This window comes from Molossus molossus, unplaced genomic scaffold, assembly GCF_014108415.1.
Source record: "Molossus molossus isolate mMolMol1 unplaced genomic scaffold, mMolMol1.p scaffold_m16_p_4, whole genome shotgun sequence".
Classification (NCBI taxonomy): domain Eukaryota; kingdom Metazoa; phylum Chordata; class Mammalia; order Chiroptera; family Molossidae; genus Molossus; species Molossus molossus.
Genome location: NW_023425377.1, coordinates 56,510,370 through 56,535,825, shown reverse-complemented (window position 1 = coordinate 56,535,825; position 25,456 = coordinate 56,510,370). Strand labels below are relative to the sequence as shown.

Genomic DNA, 25,456 nt, shown 5'->3' with positions numbered 1-25,456 from the left:
ACAGGGCGTTCTGAAAGGGTCTTTTATGTGTGGGAGCAGCCTGATTCCTTATCTGGGTAGTCTTGTTAGTAGCTATGTCATAAGACTGGCATTGTGTTCAAGATGGATGTCTTGAAATGGATGCCTCAGCAATCAAAAAGCTTATTGTCAGTCACTTACACTATACTCTCCCTAGTTGGCACCTGGCCCTGCGGTGATCAGGACAGGAGGATAGTGGCTCTGGATCGGTTGGTTTGCATGTGAAAGGTGAGTCCAGGAACTAGCTAACCCTGAAGAACAATTCTTCCCTCATTAGGGAGATTCCAGTTGCCAGAGCATCAAAAATACAGAAAATAGCCCTGGCCGGCTTGGCTCAGCAGTTAGAGCATCCGCCTGCGGTCCAGAGAGACCCGGGTTCGGTTCCCGCTAAGGGCATGTACTTCGGTTGCAGTTTGTCCCCGGCCCTGGTTGGTCGTGCAGGTGGCAGCCACTCGATGTGTCCCTTTCGCATCGATGTTTCTCTCTCTCTCTCTTCCTCTCTCTCCCTCCCACTCTATCTGAACAAAAAATGGAAAAATGTCCTCAGGTGAGGATAAAAAAACAAACAAACAAACAAAAAACAAAAATACAGAAAATATAATTAAGACACATCCTAACTGCTGGGTGAGGAAGGCAAGGCTCTTCTCTGACTCTCTGTTTTCTCATCACTTAATGGGATGGCCAGGGCCCTGATAGCCTCCTTGTGGGCAATGTCATCACTGACATCCTTGGAGGGGGAATGGATATTTGCCATCAGCAGGTCCCATGCAGGGTCCTATACAGGATCTTGGGGCTCCCAAGTCTGGCTAGCAGAGAGCTGGCCCTTGTTGGGAGGGGATAGAGCAGGTGGGTACATCAGGAGGGCTTCCTGGAGGTGGTAAGACAGGTTTTGGAGTCTGGGCCTTAGGCAACATGTTGGGAGCTGAGTTCTCTGTGGGGCAGAGGGAGTTGAGGCTTGGGAAGTAGCTACAGCCAGGACAGGGGGTCCTTGACTGATGGAGCAGAGGATGCCCTGCCTTCTAGGGTAAAAGGCCTTCCCTCTGCACCCTCTAGGTGTACCCTGAGCTGGCTAAGACATCCTGCCAAAGAGATGAAACTATGGTGGGCTTCTTACAGTTGACAGGAAGGAGTGAGGGTTTTCTTGTTTTTAGGTTTCTTGGTTTTTCTCCTTTGCTCAGGTATGGTCAGCTGCAGTGGGCCAGGGGTTATGAGGCCAGCTGCAGGTGTCACACATAGCCTAAGCAGGGGCCTAAGATTTGGATCTTTTTGGGGTGTCACTTGGGTTCTCAGTTTTCAGGGAAGCCAACCACTATATGCCCAGGAGCTCCCAACAACCATCGATATTCTCTCATGGTTCTGAGTTCACTGAACTGACTGCTCCCCCGTTTTTTTTGGGGGGGGGTTGTTTTGTTTCTTGAGGAATCCAAACATTTAGTTTATTAAGTTAAGGCTAGTGAAGCTATAGCATGAAAAAAAGCTGCAGTCATTTGGGACAAATGGATGATTTTATAAAGCTAAAATCAAGACTAAAAACATGGAAAATTTGTTAAGTATGAGGAAGTAATAAAACACAAAAGTGATCACAAGAATTACAAATCCATTTAAATCTCAGACCTGGGAAATGGACCATACACAGCTTTCCATGGGAGAAGAGAAACGCCATATATGTTCTGACAGCACTACACCTTTGGCTTGTTTTCAGTGGTTGGTATACCATGAACAGGAACCACATTCTTGCTTAGAGATGTCATTTTCACGTCTGTCTGACATTTGCTTCTGGGAAACAATGTGATATATCTCTGTCAGAACTGTCTGAAAAGCAGCTTCTACATTTTTAAAGTCTGGAGCTGATGTCTCAGTGAATGACAAACCATTCTTTTCTGCAAAAGCTCTTGCTTCATGTGTAGGAACTGCCCTGAGATGACGCAAAACACTCTCATTGCCCACAAGCATGATGATAATGTTACTATCAGCATGATCTCTCAGTTCTTTTCAGCCATCACTCGACAATTTCATACGTGAAATGTTTAGCAATGTCGTAAACATTAAGGCACCTACAGCTCCATGATAGTATGCTGATGTTATAGCTTGATATCACTCTTAACCAGCCGTGCCCCATATCTGTGCCTTTACTGTTTTCCCATCAATCTGGATGCTTCTTGTTGCAAACTTTAGTGGTGCTCTTGCTTTCAAGATTAAATTCATTTCAAGTAAATCAAGACAGGAGATTACTCTTTCCAACACTGGAATCTCCAATAAGGACATTTTTATTTTTTTATTAATACTCACCGGAGAATATTTTTCCACTTATTTTTATTTATTTATTTATTTATTTATAAATATGTTTTTATTGATTTTTTTTTTAGAGAGAGGGAGAAAGAGAGAGAGAAACATCTATGTGAGAGAGAAACATCCATCAGCTGCTTCCTGTGTATCCTCCACTGAGGATCAAGCCTGCAACCCGGGCATGTCCCCTGACCAGGAATCCAACCGGGACCTCTCAGTCCATGAGACAGCACTCAATCCACTAAGCCTCACTGGCCGGGCTATTTTTATTTATTTTTATTTTTTATTTCATTTTTTTATTTTGTGTACGTGCCCCTAGCAGGAAGGGAACATGGGACTCTGGTCCGCAGGCCGACGCTCCAACCACTGAGCCAAACTGGCCAGGGCTATTTTTATTTATTTTTTAAATAATTTTTCTTGCCCTGGTCAGTTTGTCTCAGTGGTTAGAGCACTGGCCCACAGACCAAAGAGTCGCGAGTTTGATTCCGGTCAAGGGCATGTACCTCGGTTGTGGTTTTTGTCCCCGGCCCTGGTCGGGTTGTGCGGGAGGCAACCAGTCGATGTGTCCCTCTCATGTTGATGTTTTTCTCTTTCTCTCCCTCACTCTTTTCCTCCCTCCCTCCCACTCTATTTGAAGATAAATGAAAAAATGTGCTTGGGTGAGGATTTAAAAAAATGTTTTTTTTCTTTATTGATTTTAGAAAGAGAGAAAGGGAGAGGGAGAGAGATGGAGATGTCGATGAGAGAGAACACTGACTGGCTGCCTCCTGCATGCCCTCCACAGGGGATCAGGCCCACAACCTGACCATGTACTCTGACTAGGAATCAAACCAGTGACCTCTTGGTGCATGGGTCAGCACTCAACCACTGAGCCACACAGGCTGGGCTTTCCATTGATTTTTAGGAAGAGTGGGAGAGAAGGAGGGAGAGAGAGAAACATTGATGTGAGAGACACATGGATTGGTTGCCTCCCACACGACCCCAACTGGGGCCAGGATCAAACCCGAAACTGAAATACTTGCCCTTGACTGGGAATTGAACCCACAACTCTTCGATCCAAGGGCCGATGCTCTAACTGCTGAGCCAAATTGGCCAGGGCTCCCCCCACCCTTTTTTGTAATGTTACTATTATATTTTATTTTTTCAGGTTTTAACAGAATTTTCAATTACAGTTGACATTCAATATTATATTAGTTTGCCTGGCTGGTGTGACTCAGTGGTTGAGCATCGACCCATGCACCAAGAAGTTGCCAGTTCGATTCCCAGTCAGAGCACATGCCCAGGTTGTAAACCAAATCCCCAGTTGGGGCATACAGGAGGTGGCCAACCGATGTTTTCTCTCATTGATGTCTCTCTCTCTCTCTCTCTCTCTCCCTCTCCCTTCCTCTCTCTCTAAAACCAATAAAGAAAAAAATTATATTAATTTCAGGTGTGCAGAATAGTGGTCAGACATTTATATAACTTACTAAGTGATCCACCCCGTAAGTCTGGTACTCACCTGACTCCATACAATTGACATATTCCCTATGCTGTACTTACATCCTTGCGACTATTTTATAATTGCAATTTGTACTTCTTAATCTCTTTCCCTTCTATTTTTTAATCCTTACCTGAGGATATTTTTTCATTGATTCTTTTAGATAGAGTGGGAGGGAGGGAAGGAGAGAGAGAGACATTGATTGATTGTCTCCCACACAACCTACACTGGAGCTGGGGATTGAACCTGCAATCCAGGTATGTGCCTTTGACTGGAAATTGAACCTGCGACCCTTTGGTCCACAGATCAATACTCTAACCACTGTGCCAAACCAGCCAGGGTTGTATCACAGTTTTTTATTGTTTTGTTTTGTTTTGTTTTCTCAAGGAGTTTATTTGGGCAGACCAGGGGATGGGGGCGCTCTGTGTCTAAAAGAAGGTGTTGGGCCTCTTGGTGGTGAAGCATGGTTTGTGCTGGCGACGAAGAACCCGGTGGGGCAACGGGAACTTGATCTTGGAGTCAGGGAACTGCTTGACTGCTGGTCGGCGGCAATTGATGGCTGCAATCTCTTCCACCTGCATGATCTGGACTGAGTGGGCGCGGGCACGGTGCCGGGCCCCCATGTCTCGGTAACACTGGGTGACGGCGCCCGCGGTGGTCAGGTCCCGATACTCCCGGTACATGTTGTGGGTGCCACTGCGGAATCATAGCGCAGCCAGATGCCGAAGTTCTTTACCCGAAGTGGGGATTTTTCGAACACCTGCCCACAGTAGACGATTTCCCCTGAAGATTTCTTCATCTTCTTCAGTTGAGACACAAAGTACCAGAAGAGGGACTTGGCAACAACATGGTTAGGTGCAAAGATGCGCATGTGATAGAGGGATGGTGTGCGACACTTGGGGGTGGGTAGGCAGCGCCCCACCACCATGTACTCTCGAAGCATGCTGAAGCCTTTGTAGCGTTCTTAGCAGTTTTTTTTAATCCATAGACACCTATTTACTTCATGTGTTGGCCATTGTAAAGAATACTGCAGTGAACACAAGGGTTGGTTCATATATCTTTTTGAATTAGTGTTTTTGTTTTCTTCAGGTAAATACCCAGAAGTGGGATTGCTGGATCATATGGTAATTCTACTTTTAATTTTTTGAGGACCACTGTTTTCCATAGTGGCTGCACCAATCTGTATTCCCACCAGCAGTGCACAAGGGTTCCCTCTTTTACACATTCTCACAAAACTTGTTTATTGATTTATTGATGATAGCCATTCTGACAGGTGTAAGGTGATATCTCACTGTGGTTTTAATGTGCATTTCTCTGTTGATTAGTGATCTTGAGCACCATTTTCATATGTTTATAGGCCATCTGTATGTCTTAGAGAAATACTATTCAGATCTTCAGCCTATTTTTAAATCAGATTGCTTGTGGTTTTTTTTTTGGTGTTAAGTTGTAAGAATTCCTTATATGCTTTGGATCCCTTTATTAGTTGTATCATTGGTGGATATCTTCTCCCATTCAGGATATTGCCTTTCATTTTGATGATGGTTTCTTTTGCTGTGCAAAAATTTTTAGTTTGATGTAGTCCCATTTTTAAATTTTTTTCTTTTGTTTCCTTTGCCCAAGGTGACATATCCAAAAAAAAATTACTAAGAGTGATACCAGAGGTTTTACTCTTTATCTTTTCTTTTTGGAGTTTTATGATTTCGGGTCTTACATTTAAATTTTTAATCAATTTTGAATTTATTCTTGTATATAGTGTAAGAAAGTGGTCTAGTTTTATTTTTTTTATGTACCTGTCCAGTGTTCCCAACACCATTTATTGAAAAGACTGACTTTACCCCATTGTATATTCTTGCCTCCTTTGTCATAAATCAATTGACCATATAGGTGTGGGTTTATTTCTGGGACTTCTATTCTGTTCCACTGATCTGTGTGTTTGTTTTTATGCCAGCATGGCTACTGGCTCTTTTGTTTCACCTGATGGTGGCTGCTGTCCTTTGGGGGCTGGGCTAGCATATCATCCAGAATGTCTCTGTCATGTCTGGTGCATTGTGGGGACAGCTGGGTTAATGGCCCTCCCCCTCTCCACATGGCCTCTCCAGATAGCCTTTCCACATGACCACCTGAGCAGGATGGCCACTTGCCTTTCATGGCAATTCAAGGCTCCCGTTAGTGCAGAGCTGAAGTCGTTGGACCTTCTAAAGCTTAGGCCCTCCAGGAACTGGGCTGGCATCACTTTCTGCTGCATTTTGTTGGTTCAGTGAAGTCCCAGATTAGCCCAGATGTGTGTGTGTGGGGGAGGGGGGGGGCGGGTAGGGGGGGGGTAGAGGGAGCCTGAACACTCGGAAGGCCCAGTTTGTGGAGTCATCCTTACAGACTAGCTGCCACAAAGGGGCAGACCTGGTTTGGGGACTTCCTATCCAGTGAGTCAGCTGATGAACCCTGGGCAGGTAACTTTGTAATTTGCACACGAGGGTAGTCACAGGGTCTGTTGCCCCTACCTCCCCGCCCTGTGAGTATGCCTGATGTCAACTCTTTATTCCCTCAAGCAGGGCTCTTTCTGACTGCCAGCCACCCATCCTGTCCTGTGTGGCAAGCCCAGTGAACCTCCATGGAGGGTCCAGGTATAAAAGGGAGGGGTGTTTGGGAGCCCATCAGGAGGGGGATGTGGGTGGGATGGGTGCAGGTCCCACTACCTGGTGAAATTCTGGTGGGCCAGAGAAGGTGGCTGGAGGGGTTAGGGTGAGATGACATAGTGTTAAAAAGGGAGGGGGGGGGTAGACATATGTATATATTTTGTCCAACTCTCACCATTCTTTTATCAAGAAAAATTAACATAACATAAAATTAACCATTAATCATTTTAAAGTGTACAGCTCACTGGCATTTAGTACATCTGAAACATTGTGCAATCCCCAGCTCCATCTATTTCTAAGACATCTTCATCTCCCCAAAAGGAAACCACTCCCATCAGCAGTCACTTCCCATCTCCCTCCCCTCACCCCTGACAACCACTAATTCACATTCTATTTCTGTAGATTTGCCTGTTTTGGACAGTTCTCATAAATGGAATTACACACTTTGTGGCCTCGTGTCTGGCTTCTCTCACTGAGCTCATGTTTTCAAAGGTCTTTCCCTAAAGTTTCCTCATTCCCCATTTAAAAAAAAATAATTAATTTATTTTTGTTACAGGTGTTTCTCCTTTTTCCCCAACTGATTCCCCCCTCCCCAACCCTCCCACCCTATCCCCAGCTTTGTTGTCCATGTCCATTGTTCATGCATGCATGCATATAAGTTCTGTGGTTTATCTCTCCCCCACTACCCCCTTTTCTGGGGATTGTCAGTCTGTACCCCACCTCCACGTCTCTGGGACTACCCCATTCCTCAGACTGTTATGTTCATTATATTCCACAAATAAGTGAGATCATATGATACTTGTCTTCTCTGTTTGGCTTGTTTTGCTTAGGATAATACTTTCCAGGTCCCTCTATGTCGTCTCAAAGGATAAGAGATCTTTCTTACAGCTGCATAGTACTCCATTGTGTATATGTACCACAGCTTTTTTATCCATTCATCTAATGATGGACATTTGGGCTGTTTCCAGATCTCAGCTTTTGTAAATAGTGCTGCTACAAACATGGGGGTACATATATTCTTCCTGATTGGTGTTCATTTCCCATTTTATAACCTCCCCTCCCCCATTACCCAGATAACCACTGATTGGCTTCTAACACTATAGACTATTTGCATTTCTAGAATCATATAGTATATACTCTTTTTTTGTCTGGCAGTTTTTACCCAACATAATTATTTAAGACATATCCATATTGTTGTATGTCTTAAAAGTTAACTCATTTTTATCCCTGAGCTGTAATCCATTGTACAGCTAGCCTACCATTCATTTACCCAACTTATCTTGATAGATACTTGGGTTGTTTCCAATTTTCCATTATTACAGACAGAGCTGCTATATTTCTTTTAGGTAAATTTCCAGGAGTGGAATGGTTGCCTCATATGGGAGGTATATATTTAATTTAATTTAATTTTTAAAATTTATTTTAAATAACTTTCTAAAAATATTTTTTTCTTTATTGATTTTAGAGAGAGAAGAAAGGTGAGAGAGAGTGAGAGAGGTAGAAACATTGATGAGAGAGAACATCAACTGGCCACCTCCTGTATGCCTCCTACTGGGGATTGGGCCCACAACCTGGGCGTGTGCCCTGACTGGGAATCGAACCTGCAACCTCTTGGTGCATGGGTTGACGCTCAACCATTGAGCCACACCGGCTGGCTATATATTTAATTATAAAGAAATTTTAAAATGTTTTCCAAAGTGGCTGTAGTCTTTCCCTTGCCCAGCAATGTATTTCTTCTCATTCCCTCACACCCTGGCATCTCCTGCTGTGATCAGTCATTGTAATTATTCTAACAGATATGCAATAATATTACACTGTATTTTTTAAAAAATGAAATTTATGTAAAAGAAAATTAAACATTTTAAAGTGACAGTTCAGTGGCATTTAGCACATTCATAATATTGTGCAACCCCCACCTCTAGGAGTACAGGAATCTCATGAGTTTGTTGCATTTCATGAAAAAAGATCAAGTTGGGACTTTGACTGGGATTGCATTGTGTTTGTAGGTTAATTTGTGGAGGAGCACAAACATCCATTGAGCATGGACTATGTGTCAGGCATTGCTATAAGTGCTGGAGATGGTGCCTTGAAGAGAGCAAAGCCCCTCCCCCATGATGTGAAGGGGGAGAGGAGACAACCAGCTAATAAACCCATCAGATGGTGCTAAATTCTGGGGACTAAATGCAGAGTGGGAGGGAAGGGCATGTTGGGTTGGGGGAAAGATGGGTCACTCTTTATATTAGAGAGTCAACAGAGGACTCATGATAGGGAAACATTTGTGTAGAGACCTAAAGGAAGGAAAGGGTGTTTGAGCTTTACAAATATGTAGGTGAAAAACATTCTGGGAAGAGGAAACAGCAAGTGCAAAGGGCCTGAGGCAGACATGTGATCCAGAAAGAGGACATCTAGAGGGAATGGAGTAGGGTAATTGTAAAATCTGATGTCAGAGATGATGGGGTGTGGGGGCACAGAGGGTATGTAGGAAGCTGGGTACCTTTAGGTTTTGAACAGAGATGGGCATGCTCTGTCTTAGGTTTTATTTTATTTTTTATTTTTTTAATCCTCACCCGATATATATATATATATATATATATATATATATATATATATGAAAAAATATATATATATATATATATATTTTTTTTTTTTTTGGTATGTGCCCCTAGCGGAACTGAACCCAGGACTATCTAGTCTTCAGGCCAACGCTCCAACCGCTGAGCCTAACTGGCCGGGGCATCACCCAAGAATATTTTTACATTTATTTTCAGATAGAGTGGGAGAGAGAGAGAGAAAGAAAAACATTGATGTGAGAGAGACACATCAGTTGGTTGCCACCTGCACGACCCCAATCAGGGCTGGGGATGAACCGCAACCAGGGTACGTGCCCTTGGCTTGAATCGAACCCGGGACTCCCTGGTCCGCAGTCCAATTCTCTAATCACTGAGCCAAACTGGCCAGGGCTCTGTCTCTTAGTTTTTTTTTTGTTTGTTTGTTTGTTTTTAATCCTCACCCGAGGACATTTTTCCATTTTTTGTTCAGGTAGAGTGGGAGGGAGAGAGAGGAACAGAGAGAGAGAGAAACATCGATGTGAAAGGGACACATCGAGTGGCTGCCACCCGCACAATCGACCAGGGCCGGGGACAAACTGCAACCAAGGTACGTGCCCTTAGCGGGAACCGAACCCGGGTCTCTCAGGACCGCAGGCCGACGCTCTAACCGCTGAGCCAAACCAGCCAGGGCTGTCTCTTAGGTTTTAAAGTGTCTTTCTGTTATAAGAAGTTCTCCCTTCCTTTTAAAAAAAAATTTAATCCTCACCAGAGGATATTTTTTCTATTGAATTTTAGAGAGAATGAAAAGGAGGGAGGGCAGGGGAGAGAGAGAGAGAGAAACATCAATGTGAAGGAGACACGTTTATTGGTTGCCTCCTGCATGTGCCTGACTGGCCCAAACTCTATTCACTGAGCAACACCAGCCTGGGTTCCTCTCCTTTTTTCTTTTAAAGAAAAATTCTTTTGGCCCAGCCAGTGTGGCTCAGTGGTTGAGCATTGACCCATGCACCAAGAGGTCATGGGTTCGATTCCTGGACAGGGCACATGCCCAGGTTGTGAGCCCAATCCCCAGTGGGGGGCATGCAGGAGGTGGGCCAGTCAGTGTTCTCCCTCATTAGTGTTTCTATCTCTCTCTCCCTCTCCCTTCCTCTCTCTCTAAAATCAATAAAGAAAAAAAGAATTAGCCCTGGCCGGTTTGGCTCAATGGTTAGACTGTCGGCCCGCGGAGTCATGAGTTCAATTCTGGCCAGGGGCATGTACCTCAGTTGCAATTCGCCCCCGACCGTGGTCAGGGTCATGCGGGAGGCAACCAGTCAATATGACTCTCACATCAAAGTTTCTCTCTTTCTCTCTCTCTCTCTCTACCCCCTCACTCCCTCCCACTATATCTAAAGATAAATGAAAAAAATATCCTCTGAGTGAGGATTAAAAAACAAAAAAAAGAATTAAAAAAAAAGATTCCTTTTGTCCTGACCAGGTTGCTCAGTTGGTTGGAGTGTCGTCCCGTATACTAAAAGGTTACAGGTTCTAGTCCTGGTCAGGGCACATACCTAGGTTGCAGGTTTGATCCCTGATCAGGGGTGTGCATAGGAGGCAACCAATCAGTGTTTCTTTCTCACATCTATGTTTCTCTCTCTTTTTTAAAAATGTGTTTTCATTGATATTTTTTTAGAGAACAAGGAAGGGAGAGAGAGAGAGAAAATCGATGTGAATGAGAAACATTGATTGGCTGCCTCCTGCACGCCCCATACTGGGGATCGAGCCCACAACCTGGGCCTGTGCCCTCACCACAGAACCTCTCAGTCCATGGGACAACGCTCAATCCACTGAACCACACTGGCCAGTCTCTCTCCCTCCATTTCTAAAATTAATAAAACAAAACAAGAACAAAACATGTCCTCGGGTGAGGATTAAAAAAATTAAAAAAGGGCCTGGCCAGTGTGGCTCAGTGATTGATCATTGACCCATATACCAAGAGGTCGCCAGTTGGATTCCCAGTCAGGGCACATGCCCAGGTTGTGGGCCCGATCCCCAGTGGGGGGCATGCAGGAGGCAGCCAATCCATGTTCTCTCTCATCCATGTTTCTATCTCTCTCTCCCTCTCCCTTCCTCTCTCTCTAAAATCAATAAAGAAAATATTTAAAATAATAATAATAATAACAAGAAAATCCCTTTTAGTTTTTATTTTATTTTTTTTATCCTCACCCGAGGATATTTTTTCATTTTTTTTTTTTGTTCAGGTAGAGTGGGAGGGAGAGAGAGGAACAGAGAGAGAGAGAGAGAGAGAGAGAGAGAGAGAGAGAGAGAAACATCGATGGGAAAGGAACACATCGAGTGGCTGCCACCCGCACAACCCACCAGGGCCGGGGACAAACTGCAACCGAGGTACGCGCCCTTAGCGGGAACCGAACCCGGGTCTCTCAGGACCGCAGGCGGACGCTCTAACCGCTGAGCCAAACCGGCCAGGGCAAGAAAATCCCTTTTAAAAGAAGTGGTTTATTGAATTGACAGCTTCTGGTTTAAGTGATTTTTTTTTTTTTTTTTAATCCTCACCTGAGGATATTTTTTTATTTATCTTCAGATAGAATGGGAGAAAGAGAGAGGGAAAGAAAGGGAGAGAGAGAAACATTGATGTGAGAGGGACACATTGACTGGTTCCCTCCTGCATCAGCCCAACCAGGGCTGGGGACGAACTGCAACTGGAATACGTGCCCTTGACCTGAATTGAACCCACAACTCTTTGGTCTCCAGGTTGACACTCTACCCTAAGCCAAACCAGTCAGGGCTTTTTTTTTAAATTTTTTTTTTTAACCAACTTGGTTTAATAGCAGCAGTAAGTACAATTTGTTATGCAGTAAGTACAGTGTAAGTACAATTTGTTATGAAACAACATGATAATTTGTATTATTATGGAACTGGTTCATTCTTCCTCTATGAAAAAAATTGTTGGGCAGTTTGCCGCCATCACCACCACTGCTGCTACGCTGCGCCTCTGTGCAGGGTAGTAGCTGCTGCTGGGACAGCTGCGCTGCTGAGTGTCCCCAGGCAGCACATTGGAAGTTGTTGATGACTATAGACAGCCCTTGCTGAATACATCCTGTTGTCCATACATCCAGTGTGAGGTCCCTCCAGGTACAAGCTGGGCACTATGGAGAAGTTTGCCGCTACTGTAGGGACCCCCAGCAAGGGAAGAAGTATGTGGAGAAGGAAGGCCACCACTGATGTCTGAAAAGCTTTGACAAGTTCTGTGCCAACATCTGTGGGGAATGCCGCAAGCCCACTGGTGCGGGCTCCAACGAGGTTTACTATAAGAACCTCCACTGGCATGACACCTGCTTCCCCTGTGCTAAGTGCCTGCACCCCTTAGCCAATGAGACATTTGTGTCCAAGAACAACAAGATCCTGTGTGACAAGTGCACCATGCAGGAGGACTCCCCCAAGTGCAAGAGCTGCTTCAAGCCGATTATGGCAGGAGATGAACATGGAGCATAAGGGGACGGTCTGGCACAAGGATTGCTTCACCTGCAGAAAATGCAAGCAAATTATTGGGATTGGAAGTTTCTTTAAAGTGAAGGACTTCTACTGCATGACTTGCCATGAGGCCAGATTTGCCAAGCATTGTGTGAAGTGCAACAAGTCCATCACATTTGGAGAAATCACTTACCAGGATCAGCCCTGGCATGCTGAGTGCTTTGTGTGTTATCTGCTCTAAGAAGCTGGCTGGGGCCCTGGCCGGTTTGGCTCAGCAGTTGGAGCATTGGCCTGTGGACCAGAGAGTCCTGGGTTTGGTTCCCTTTAGGGGCACATACCAAAAAAAAAAAAAAAAAAGGAAGGTGGCTGGGCACCTTCACCACTGTGGAGGACCAGTATTTTTGTGTGGATTGCTACAACTTTGTGGCCGAGAAGTATGCTGGATGCAAGAACCCCATCACTGGATTTAGCAAAGGCTCTAATATGGTGGCCTATAAAGGACAATGCTGGCATGACTGCTGCTTCCACTGCAAAAATGCTCCATGAATCTGGCCATTACACTCTGTTTTCCATCAGGAGCAAGTGTATTGCTCCAATTATGCCAAAAAGCTGTAAAGTGAGGAGCTCCTGTCCTGTGAAATGGAATTGAGCCTTGGTTTTTGTGTCCTCACCCTCTGCCCTACACCATCCATAGGGGAAGAGCAGTCTGTTACCTCCTCAAAGTTGTTCCTTCTGTCTTTTCTCCCACTTTACAATATTACTCAAATAAGTGCACACAGTGAACATAGTAGTATTTAGCAAAAAGCAACTCCACAGCACAGTTAATTTTGCGATGACTACAGTTTGAAAACGAACATTTAGAAAGAGTGACTGTTCTGCATGTTATTAGAGAATAGAAAAGTGCTAATTATGTAGCTGCTTAGTGATGTAAACAAGAAGCCTAAGAGATAAAGCTCCCATTGAGATGCCCTTCATGACTCAGCTGGGACCCATTGTGTCATCACAGGACACAAGACTTGCACACTATGTTCTGTGAGCAGAAAGAAAAATGACCCAAACACATGGTTTAGCTTCCTCAACAAAACCACCCTTTTGGTCCCTAGCTGGGTAGCTCAGTTGGTTAGAGCATCATCCCAGTTCACCAAGGTTGCAGGTTTGATCCCTGGTCAGGTCACGTGCAAGAATCAACCAATGAATGTGTAAATAGGTGGAACAACAAACTGATGTTCCTTTTTCTCCCTCACTCTCTCTTGTTAAAAATCAGTAAATAAAAAAAAGTTTTTTTGTGTGTGCTTTTGATAGACTAATATGAATTTCTAGAAAATTAACATTTGAACTAGCTGTGATTCTGAACTGACCTTTTACCTATACTAATGTTTGAGTTCCCCATGTGCCGTGTTTTCTGAACGTTCCTACTTTCAAGCATGGAGCATACAGGTGATTTGGAAAGTGTAGGTAGATCTGAAAAAGTGAGCTGGTTCAGAGGAACATTGTCACAGTGAATACTTCTGGAAGCTTAACAAAACTAACCCAGCTGCCATTTTCCTTTTTTTAATGAAATATATATATATATATATATATATATATATATATATATGTATATTTTTTAAATTTTTTATTCTTTATTGATATTAGAGAGAGAGGAAGGGAGAGGGAGAGACAGAGAGAAACATTGATGAGAAAGAACATCGAGTACACCTCCTGCCTGCCCCCCACTGGGGATTGGGTCCACAACCTGGCATGTGCCCTGACCAGGAATCAAACCTGCAACCTCTTGGTGCATAGGTCAATGCTCAATCACTGAACCAACCAGCCAGACCCATTTTTAATTTTTTGAAGAAACGCCATATTGTTTTCCATAGTGGCTGCACCAGTCTGCATTCCCACCAGCAGTGTACTAGAGTCCCCTTTTCTCCACACCCTTGCCAGCACTTATTGTTTGAGTCCAGGTAATTTTTTTTTTTTTTTTTTTTTTTTATCCTCACCTGAGGACATTTTTCCATTTTTTGTTCAGGTAGAGTGGGAGGGAGAGAGAGGAACAGAGACAGAGAGAGAAACATCGATGTGAAAGGGACACATCGAGTGGCTGCCACCCACACAACCCAACCAGGGCCGGGGACAAACTGCAACCGAGGTACGCGCCCTTAGCGGGAACCGAACCCGGGTCTCTCAGGACCGCAGGCCGACGCTCTAACCGCTGAGCCAAACCGGCCAGGGCAAGTCCAGGTAATTTTTAAAGGATATTTATTAAGACTGGGGTCAGAGAAACAAGGAAGGGCCGAGGACAGAAGAAGCAACAGGAAAGCGACTAGGTCTGGAAATGAGCCACAGTGGGGCTGCTTTAGCTTACTAAGATGTCAGAGAAAAGGGGGCCTTGGAGTCAGGGTCAGGAGGTTAGCTTGGGATGAGCTGCTGCTGCCCATTGCTTTCTGGTTGCAAGTCTTATGGGGTCCCTTATAGTTTAGGAGATGTGTGTCTATGGGGGAAATAGAGAGAAGCCGACATGCTCCTGGGAGGGAGAGCCTGTGCCCTGGAACCTCCTGGAACCTCCTTTAATCCTTACCTGAGGATATTTTTTCATTTATTTTCAGATAGAGTGGGAGGAAGAAAGGGGGGTGGGGAGAGAGAGAAACATTGATGAGAGAGAAACTCCCCTACTGGGATCGAACCTGCAACCTTTTGTTGTATTGGACAACGTTCCAACCAACTGAGCCACAATGGCCAGGGCTAAACCATTTACTCTTAAGTATCCTTGGTTACAAGAGATAGGCTTTTGCAGTTTGCTAGATGGCTGTAAACTGCTTGGCCGTTTAACTATCTGTCTCCCTATAGTTTCCCTATTCCACTTGTCCTAGTGTATTAGCCTGCCTCAGTACATGCACAGCCTCTCCCAATATCAATGTCCCACAACTGATGAACCTACATGGACACATCATAGTCACCAAAAGTCCATAGATTACATTAGGTTCATCCTGGTGTTGTACATTCTATGAGTATGCACAAATGTAACATGACATGTATCTACCATTACAGTAATACACAGAGTAGTTTCACTGCCCTAAAACTGTCTCCCTCTAACCAACTCCTGGAAATCATGGATCTTTTTATTGTCTCCATAGTTTTGCCTTTTCCAGAATGTCATACAGTTGGAACCATCCATTATGCAGGCTTTTTAGATTGTCTTCTTTCACTAAGTAATATTCCTTTAACTTTCCTCTGTGTCTTTTCATGACTAGATAGCTCATTTCTTTTTTCCCAATGAAGAATAACATCCCATTGTCTGGGTGTATTAGTTTATGTATCCATTCACATACTGGACATTTTGGTGGTTTCCAAGTTTTGAAAATTATGGGTAAAGTTGCCATAAACATTCATGTCTTGAGTGGATGTAAGTTTTAGACTCCTTTGGCTAAATACCAAGGAGCACGGTTGCTGAATTGTATTGTAAGAATATGTTTAGTTTTGTAATAAATCGCCAAACTAGGCCTGGCTGGATAGCTCAGTTAGTTAGAGTGTTGTCCCAATATGCCAAGGTTGTGATTTTGATCCCCAGTCAGGGAACATACAAGAATCAACCAATGAATGCATCAGTAAGTGGAACAACAAACCAATGTTTCTTTTTTTCTTTTTCCCTTATTCTCTCTCCAGAATCAATGAAAAAAAAAAAAAAAAAAGAAATCGCCAAACTACCTCCCAAAGTAGCTATGCCATTATGTATCCCCACCAGCAATGAGTTCAAGTTCCCTGTTGCTCTACAACCTTGCCAGTATTTGGCATTGTCAGTGTACTGGATTTGGTGCCATTCTGATAGGTGTGGTAATGGCATGTCATAGTTTTAATTTACATTTATTGCCCTGATGGCATATGATGTGTGATGACATATGTGTTTTCATATGCTTATTTGCAATCTGCCTGTCTTCTTTAATGATCTTTGGCCCATTTTCTAGTTGGGTTGTTTTATTATTGTTGAATTAATAGTTCTTTGTATATCTACTTACATCACAGTCCTTTATCAGATGTCTTTTGCAAATTTTTCTCCTAGTCTGAACCTGTCTTCTCTCTCCCTCTGTTTCTCTCTCTGGATAATGCCTTTCACAGAGCAGACATTTTTAATTTTAATAAAGTTGAGCTTATCAGTTCTTTCTTTCATGGGTTATGCCTTTGGTGTTATATGTAAGAAAGTCAACACAAAACCCAAGTCCATCTAGATTTTCTTCTGTTATCTTCTCGGAGTTTTACAGTTTTGCATTTTACATTTAGGTCTGTGGTCCATTTTGAGTTAATTTGTGAAGGGTGTAAGTTCTGTATTTAGATTCATTTTTTTTTTTTTTTTTTGCCTGTGGATGTCCAGTTGTTTTAGTACCATTTGTTGAAAAGACCGTTGTCCCCCCATTGTTTGCCTTTGATCCTTTGTCACAGACCGGTTGGCTGTAATTATGTGAGTCTGTTCCATTGATCTATTTGTCTGTACTTTTGCCAATACCACACTGTTTTGATTACTCTAGCTTTATAGTACATCTTTTTTTTTCTTTATTGATTTTAGAGAGAGAGGAAGTGAGAGGGAAAGATAAAAACATCGATGAGAGAGAACATCGATTGCATGCCTCCTGCATGCCCCCCACTGGGGATTTGGCTCACAACCTGGGCATGTGCCCTGACCGGGAATTGACCATTTGGTGCATGGGTCGACACCAACCATTGGGCAACACTGGCCAGGCTATAGTAAGTCTTGAAATTGGGTAGTGTCAGTCCAACTTTGTTCTTGTTCTTCAATATTGTGTTAGCTGTTTTGGGTCTTTGCCTCTCCTTATAAACTTGTTAATATCCACAAAATAAGTTTCTGGGATTTTGATTGGAATTACATTAGATCTATAGATCAAGTTGGGAAGAACTTTTTCATTTTTTCTTTTTATCCTCACCCGAGGACATTTTTCCATTTTTTGTTCAGATAGAGTAGGAGGGAGAGAGAGGAAGAGAGAGAGAAAGAGAAACATCAATGTGAAAGGGACACATTGAGTGGCTGCCTCCCACCCCGACCCAACCAGGGCCCGGGACAAACCACAACCGAGGTACCTGCCTTTAGCGGGGACCAAACCCGGGTCTCTCTGGACCGCAGGCCGATGCTCTAACCACTGAGCCAAACCGGCCAGGGCTTATTTTATTTTTAAAAAATATTTTTTCTTTAGCCCTGGCCGGTTTGGCTCAGCAGTTAGAGCGTCGGCCCGCGGACCAGAGAGTCCTCGGTTTGGTTCCCGCTGAGGGCATGTGCCTCGGCTGCAGTTTGTCCCCAGCCACAGTTGGGGTCATGTGGGTGGCTGGCAATCACTCGATGTGTCTCTTTCATGTTGACGTTTTTCTCTCTCTCTACCTCCTTCGCTCCCTCCCACTCTAACTGAAGATAAGTGCAAAATAAATAAATAAATACTTTTTCTTTATTGATTTTAGAGAGAGAGGAAGGGAGAAGGAGAGACAGAAATATCAGTGAGAGAGAACATCGATTGGCTGTCTCTTGCACACCCCAACTGGGGATGGGTCCACAACCTGGGCATGTGCTCTGACTGGGAATCGAACCAATGACCTTTCGGTGCAACCACTGAGCAACACTGGCCGGGTGGAATATTTTTCTTTTTTTGGTACGTGCCTCTAGTGGGAACCGAACCCAGGACTCTCTGGTCCGCAGGCCAACGCTCTAACTGCTGAGCCAAACCAGCCAGGGCAATATTTCTTGTTTTGAAAACATTTTTTATTGATTGATTTTAGAGAGAGAAGGGAGAGAAAGAGAGAGGAAAAAATGCTGATTTTTTGTTTAGCTTATTTATGTATTCATTGGTTGATTCTCGTATGTGCCCTAACTGGGGATGAACCTGCAACCATGGTGTATTGGGACTATGCTCTATCCCACTGAGCTACTCGGCCAGGGTGGATTATTTCTCCATTTATTTAGTATTTTAAAGATTTCTTTCGTCAGAGTTTATAGTTTTCCTAATGTAAAACTTGTACATGTTTTGATTTATACCAAAGTACTTATTTTAGGGGGGTGCTAAGTAAATGGTATTGTGTCTTTAATTTCAAATTCCACTTTTTAATTGCTGGTGTATAGGAAAGTGATTGGTGCCCTGGCCGGTTTTGCTCAGTGGTTAGAGTGTCGGTCTGCCATCTGGAGAGACCCGGGTTTGGTTCCTGCTAAGGGCACGTACCTCGGTTGCAATTTGTCCTCAGCCCTGGTTGGGTTGTGTGGGTGGTGACGACTCTATGTGTCTCTTTCACATCGATGTTTCATTCTCTCCCCCTCCTACTCTATCTGAGCAAAATATCGAAAAATGTCCTCGGGTGAGGGTAAAAAAAAAGAAAAAAAGTGATTGACTTTTGTATATTAACTTTGTGTCTTGCAATGCTGCTATAATGGCTTAGTAGTTCCAGGAGGTTCTTTGGTTAATTTTTAAAAGTTTTCTACGTATGCCCGGCTGGTGTGGCTCGGTGGATTGAGCGTCATCCCATACACTGAGAGGTCCCGGTTCGATTCCCGGTCAGGGTACATGCCTGAGTTTTGAGCTCCATCCCTGGTGGGGGGTATGTAGGAGGCAGCCGATCGATGTTTCTCGTTTTCTCCCTTTTCCCCTCTCTAAAAAATCAATAAAAACATATTTTAAAAATTTTCTATATAAACAACCATATCATCTATGAACAGTTTTATTTCTTCCTTCTTAATCTGTATCTCTTCCCTTTTCTTGTCTTATTGATTAGCTAGACCTTCCAGTAGGAACTGGAAAGGAGTGGTGAGAGGGGACTCCTTGCCTTGTTCCTGATCTTAATGGGAAAGCTTCAAGTTTCTCACCATTAAGTATGCTGTAGTGTTTTTTGGGTAGATGATCTTTATCAAGTTGAGTAAATTTACCTATATTTCTAGATTACTGACTTTTACCATGTTTTATTATTATTATTGCAGTAAAAATACACATAACTTGATTTTTAGAGAGAGAGGAAGAGGTTGAGAGAGAAACATCGATTGGCTGCCTCCTGCACAGCTTCTGCTGAAATCAAGCCCACAACCTGGGCATGTGCCCTGACCAGTAATTGAACCAGCCACCTCTTGGTTCATGGGTTGATGCTCAACCAATGAGCCACAATGGCCAGGCTGCATTCTATTTTTTTGGTTTTAATCTGCACCAGAGGATATTTTTACATTTATCTTCAGATAGAGCTGGAGGGAGAGAGGAAGAGAAAGGATGTGAGATAGACACATCAATTGGTTGCCACCCGCACAACCCCAACTGGGACCGGGGATGAACCACAACCGAGATATGTGCCATTGGCTGGAATTGAACCCGGGACTCTGGTCCACGGGCAACACTCTTACCACTGAGCCATACCGGCCAGGGTGGAAAATTCCAGAAATAAACAAAACATGGTATGAATGGGTCTAACATGGCATCTCACTCTTGCTTGGCATCATCCTGATTATGAATGAGATTGAGTGAATGTGTCTTCATCATTATTGGCCATAAATGTCTTCTCTTCTATAAATGTGCATTGTGTCATTTTTCTTTAGGTTGGTTGTCCTTTATAAAAAAAATCCCCCCCCCCCCTTTATTGACTTTAGAGAAAGGGAGAGGGAGATAGAGCATCAGTTGGCCGCCTCCTGCATGCCCCCCACTTGGGATTGGGCCCACAATCTGGGCATGTGTCTTGACCTGGAATCAAACCGGCAACCTCTTGGTGCATGGGTTGATGCTCAATCACTGAGCCACACTGGTCAAACAGTTGTCCTTTATTGATTTGTAGGCGTATTAGGGAGATCTAGGTGTGTTTTTGATAAAGAGGAAATGCTTTGTCCTCCTAGTTTACTATCCAGTTTCCCTCAATGGGATGTGCCATAGCAGCTCCATATTCCCTGCAAATCTTACCACCAGAGGGCACTGTTGCTGTCACTTTTGCCAGGATAACTGGTGAGAAGCAGAATTTCATACTTTTTCATTTACACTTTTGAAAAAATGTTGAGCATCGCTTTTATTTGCTTCAAGGCTAATTGCATCTTCCCCCTCAGAGTAACCTGTTTATCTCCCCATGCCTCCCTCCTCTCAGGATCTGCTTTTCTCTCTTAACATTCTCACATTTCTATTTGATAACCCTTTTATACCCATTTCTCAATCTTCTCTCTTTCTTCCTCCTGGTCCTTTCACCTTCTCACAAAGCCTTCTTTCTGACACTTCATCCTGTCTCAAAGCTCTGGGTCAGCTGTCTCTCAGCTCTCAGTCTATTTTCTCCCCAGTGCCTCTTTCCCTCCCATCACCCCAATGTCCCTTCTTTCTCTTTTCCTGTTTGCTTCTTGTTCCCATACCATCTGCCACTCTCCTCTCTGCTATCTGTTCTTCCCTCTCCTCTTTCTAGTCTCTCATTCCAGCATCTTGAACACCTTTCTCCTGAATTTCTTTCTCTTCCCTCCATCTTCTCAGTGGAGAAAAAGCAGAGACCTTTCTCCTCTCTGCCATATATCCCCACTGCCATTCTCTCGTTTGTTTGCACAAAAGACAAGACCTGTACCCTTTCTATTGCCTGTCTTCTGCCTTCCCTCTTGTGTCCGTCAGCTCAGTCTTGACTCAGGTGTCTTCTCTCACCTCTCCTGTCCCTCTTCCACTGCCACCTCTCCTAGCCATTTCTTCTCTCAGATCTGTTCCTCTTTGACCTTGTTTTTCTCTCAATGATTTGTCCTGTCTCTAACACATTTCCTCTCCCCCTGTCCCCAAGAATGTCTCATCCTCTGCCATTTCCTATGACTCACCTTTTTGTTGTTCCACTGAAGGCAGTGTGTTCTGGCCCTGCACGGGAACTTGTGGCTGTGATTTCTGGGGTATGGGACATAGTCCCTTAGCCTGTCTCAGCTGGGAGAGATACCTTCCTGCAGAGCTCAGAGAAAGTGACCTCACCCAGGCTGGCCCTTGGGAAGCCTGTGGAAATTCCTACTCATGGGCTCTATTTCCCTGTCTCCAGCGAAGCCAGGGGGCCATGAGGGTGGGGTTCTGCCAGCATTGAGCAAGGGTTGCAATAGCCACGAGCCTCCCCTTTGCCCTTTTGCTTGTCCTTTGATCTGTGACCAGTGGCAAAATCAGGTGTCAGCTGGGTCTATGAGTAGCTGCCTGAGACTGCCCTGGAGTGGAAGGAGTCTCCACATGCTGCTTGCTGTCTGGGTCCCCTGGGACTGGGCATGTGTCTTGGGGTGGCAGTGAGTGTCCTATCAGTGGGGTATGTAAACAGAGTCCTGGCTTCCTTGGGGCCTCTGAGGAGCTGTGACAGGAATACAAACTCTAAGGTAGAGAATTTGGCTTTGTTCACGTTTTATTGTACTTGTTTCAGCCTGGGGCTCTTTAGTCCCCAGGCTATAGCCTGGTGGTGGCTCGGTGAGCTTTAGCATCCTTCTGCTGCCCACACCCAGTTCTGTCTAGTGGCCTAAGGGAAGGTGAGAAGGTAGGCAGAAGAAAAGGGCTGGAGACAGATCATCAGCGCCCCCTACCCTGGGGTGGGGCCTTCCCTGTCTCCACAGAGCTGGCCCAAGGGCCGCCAGTCTAGCTACCCCACAAACCCTAGGTACTAGGGGCAACCCTTCACAGCCAGTCACCAGCCAGCTATGTGGCCAACATGTGCCCATTGGCCAGCCACCCAGCTGCCCGGCTCCGAGGGCCATCAGTGGGGGATTCCTGGGGGACTTGAGCTGCCCCATTCTTGAGCTGGGGCTGCTTCTGGGCTTCCTCCTCTTCACTTGAGGCTGACTCCTCCACGTCACTGCGAATGTCTTTCTCCATCTGGGGAACAAGGAGTGGGCACAAGGCTGGGGCTGGGCTAGGGCTCCAGGGTGGCACATAGGAGCCCAACCTAGCTCGGCCCTACCTGGCCTTTCTTTGTGAAACTGTGGATCATACGAAGGACGAGACAAGCCCAGAACACGTGCAGCAGCTGCAGCATCACCAGAAGTGAGTTGAAGAAGTAATAGCCAAAGAAGGGGCTTGAGTTGGCGATGGACTCGTAGTATGTGGTATAGAGGATCCTGAGGCAGGCAGGTGGGCAGGCAGAATGAAGAGGTGGACTTCAGCAGCTCTAGCCCCCAGTGCTAAGAAGTGCTAACTTGTGTGACTTTCCCTACTCCAGAGCCTTTGATGGTTTCCTGTTGCCCTCAGAGTAGTAATACCTATGCTTTTCAGCTGGGTATTTAAGTGCCTCTTCTCACTTGGTTATGTTGAATGAGTAGGTCACACAAGCTTGCCAAATGGCCTGTGCACAACCATGAACCCCAAGGAAGCATGTAGTATTCCCATTGTTCTCCTGGGTGGTCCTTTCATGCCTTTCCTTTTCTCAGGCCCTCTTCTCCCCTAACTCAGAAAGCTTTCACCCTACCTTTCCTCACCCAGATCAGCTTTCCTCATGTGCCTTCAGAAACCCACTCTGGTCTCCCCACTTTATGGCTGCTCCCCCTGAATCTCTGCTGCAGGCTCCTGACATGCAAACATCAGGGGCTCAGGGACTGGGCCCCTCTGTCCATACCTGGTCCCTGGATGACCCTGTCCAGTCTCATGCCTGCAAACACTGAACATTCACATCTCTCCAAGTTGGTGTGCCCACTGTTTCCTCTATAACTTTTCCTGGGGGACCTGGAGGCCCCTCAAACCCAGCATAGCCAGAGCTGAGCTCCTGATCCTCTATGGACATAATCATCTCATGACCCTTGAGTCATCCCTGGTCCATCTACCCACTTTCTCTCATCTGCATTGGTCCAGTCTCATTATCACTCACCTGGACCAGGGCAGTGGCCTCTGCTCTGGCCACCTAGCTCATGGACCAGGGTTAGGGAAGGGGGTAGGAGTGTTGTTTTAGGGGCTCTCACCAGCTGTTCTCTCTGCAGTCACCAGAAGGCGCCTGTGAGCACCCGAGTCAGGTCCCCTCCCTCCTCTACTCAGAATCCTTCACTTCGCTTGGGATAAAAACCAGTCTTCCCACCTGGCTCTGTGGATTGAGCATGGTCCCATGGACTGAGAGGTCCTGGTTCGATTCCGGGTCAGGGTACATGCCCGGGTTGTGTGCTCAATCCCCATGCAGGAGGCAGCTGATCTATGTTTCTCTTTCACATCGATGTTTCCATCTCTCTCTCCAAAAAAAAGAAAAATCAGTCTTCCCTATAGTCCATAAGGCCCTGCACAACCTGTCTAGTCCCCTCCCTGTCCTCACATCCACTCTCATCCTCCCTTAGCTCACTCTGCTCCTGCCATAACGACCTCCTTGCTGTTCTTCTACCATGCCAGGCACAGTCCAGCCTCAGGACTCACCTCACTCCAGTCTTTCTGTATGAATACTGTCAGTGACACCTTCCCTGACCATCCTGTGCAATTCCCACTACCTACACACTTCCTATACCTGACTTCATTTTCTCTTTAACACGATCACTACTCCCTCACATGCTCTATATTCTACTTGTTTGCTTATTTATTTTATCCCCCCAATGTCAGCTCCATGTAAGCAGAGATCTTTATACTGCTCCCTCTGCTGTGAGAATCTTAGCCAGTATACTGGGCAAAGACTTTCGTGAGCTGGTGACCGAACCTGCCATCCATTCCGTGTTCCAGGCACCTAAGGGAATGAGAACTGAGCCCAGTTTTCTGTCTCTTTCACCTCTGGCCCTTACCATGTGCTGTGTCTTGGGCTGGGAACACAATACCCTCTTTGTCTTCTCCTGGAAGCCTCCCAGCCAACACCCCCTGTTCCATGGGTCTGAAACCAAGGGTGAGGCAGGCCTGGATCCCAGCTGTGCCCACCAACCTCCCCAGCCCTCCACTAGAGGGCTGACTCACTGGGTAGGGAAGAGCACAAGGCGAGTGTAGAAGAAAACCAAGGAGAAGATGATGAAGAGAGAATTGCACACTCGCCGCTGGTGCGCATAGTTGAACATCTTACAGGCCTGGGGAAAACAGCAGAGAGAGGACTCAGGTGGGTGGTAGTGGTGGGGAGCCATGTAGTAAGGGGTGGGGCCTCTTCTCAAGGAAAAGGCACCATGGGGGCAGAGCCTTATCTCCAGAAACTGCCTAGAAAGTTACAAAGTGGATCTCTGAGTGAGAAGGTTCAACTACCTGAAAGAGAAGAGAGGGCAGGGCCTCACCTTCTAGGAATCTTAGGGGTCAGGAACTCATCTCCCAGGAAGCCTGAATAGGGCGAGGTCTCCTCTTCTAGAAAAGCTGAGGGGGTGGGGCCTCACCTCACTGGAAGACTGAGGGGCAGGGCATCATCTCCAGGGGCACCTGGGAGTGTGGGGGAGGAGGGCCGTTCAGAGGGGTGGGCTGGGCCCACCTCCAGCAGGTAGTCTGTGGAGTCATGCAGTAGCAGCACCAGAGAGCCAATGCGCAGCAGGTTTGCGCTGTAGGAGAAGGCGATGAGGGTGATCGTCACGAGGTGGTGCGCCACCTGTTCCTTGAAATCCTGCGAGAGACGTTGGGTCATACCTGGGGCAAGGCTGCGTGGCCTGAGGTGGGGTGGTGGGGTGGTGGTAGGTACCACACTTCCTGCCTGAGGTGCCAGAGGATTTCCAGGTGTGGGGTGAAGCCATCCTTCCCCACTGAAACTGGATCCTGATTCCCCCAGGACATCACTTCCCCAGCTGAATCCTGGCCTGTCCTCACCTTGCGCCTGATGTCGAAGGGCAATGTAATCAGTAGTGAGATGTAGAAACTCAGCTCAAGGAGGTACCAATAGTACAGGGCTGGCTTCAGGGGCTGTGGTAGGGAGGTAGGACAAGGCTATTAGCTGAGGGAGAGTGGAAACTCCCTCTGGGCCCTCACCTATTTGTTCAAAACCAGGACATTTGAATCCCAATGAGGGAAGCTGTGAGCTCCTTATCCCTGGAGGTAACCAAGGGCAGTGGTTTTGAGTCAGCTCCTGCTCCAAGTTTCCTGATTCCTAGCCCCTCTCCATCCCGCAGGGGAGGCAGAAACAGGTAGTGGGACTTGGAGGGGATTATACTCTCATGTCCAGGTAAGGCTCTACTG

The 25,456-nt window shown here is 45.6% G+C and overlaps 1 protein-coding gene and 3 pseudogenes across 5 annotated transcripts in view; 1 reads left to right on the top strand and 3 right to left on the bottom strand.

Moving 5' to 3' along the window:
• Positions 1 to 1,619: 1,619 nt before the first annotated feature.
• On the bottom strand, positions 1,620 to 7,221 carry LOC118643793 (annotated as a pseudogene).
• On the bottom strand, positions 4,206 to 4,724 carry LOC118616397 (annotated as a pseudogene).
• Positions 7,222 to 8,455: 1,234 nt separating the features above from the next.
• LOC118643792 lies at positions 8,456 to 13,049 on the top strand (annotated as a pseudogene).
• An 8,709-nt stretch (positions 13,050 to 21,758) lies between these two features.
• Positions 21,759 to 25,456, bottom strand: part of CERS4 (ceramide synthase 4) — a 43,012-nt gene continuing 39,314 nt past the window's right edge. For 4 of the 5 annotated variants that reach the window (XM_036281786.1, XM_036281788.1, XM_036281789.1 and 1 more), the window contains 5 exons: positions 25,091 to 25,183; positions 24,762 to 24,890; positions 24,269 to 24,375; positions 22,317 to 22,473; positions 21,759 to 22,231 (listed from right to left, as the gene is read on the bottom strand). In XM_036281786.1, coding sequence (XP_036137679.1) covers positions 22,055 to 22,231; positions 22,317 to 22,473; positions 24,269 to 24,375; positions 24,762 to 24,890; positions 25,091 to 25,183 — 663 coding nt within the window. In that variant the 3' untranslated portion in view covers positions 21,759 to 22,054. The remainder of the gene's footprint in view (positions 22,232 to 22,316; positions 22,474 to 24,268; positions 24,376 to 24,761; positions 24,891 to 25,090; positions 25,184 to 25,456) is intronic. The other variant, XM_036281790.1, reaches the window with a different exon arrangement.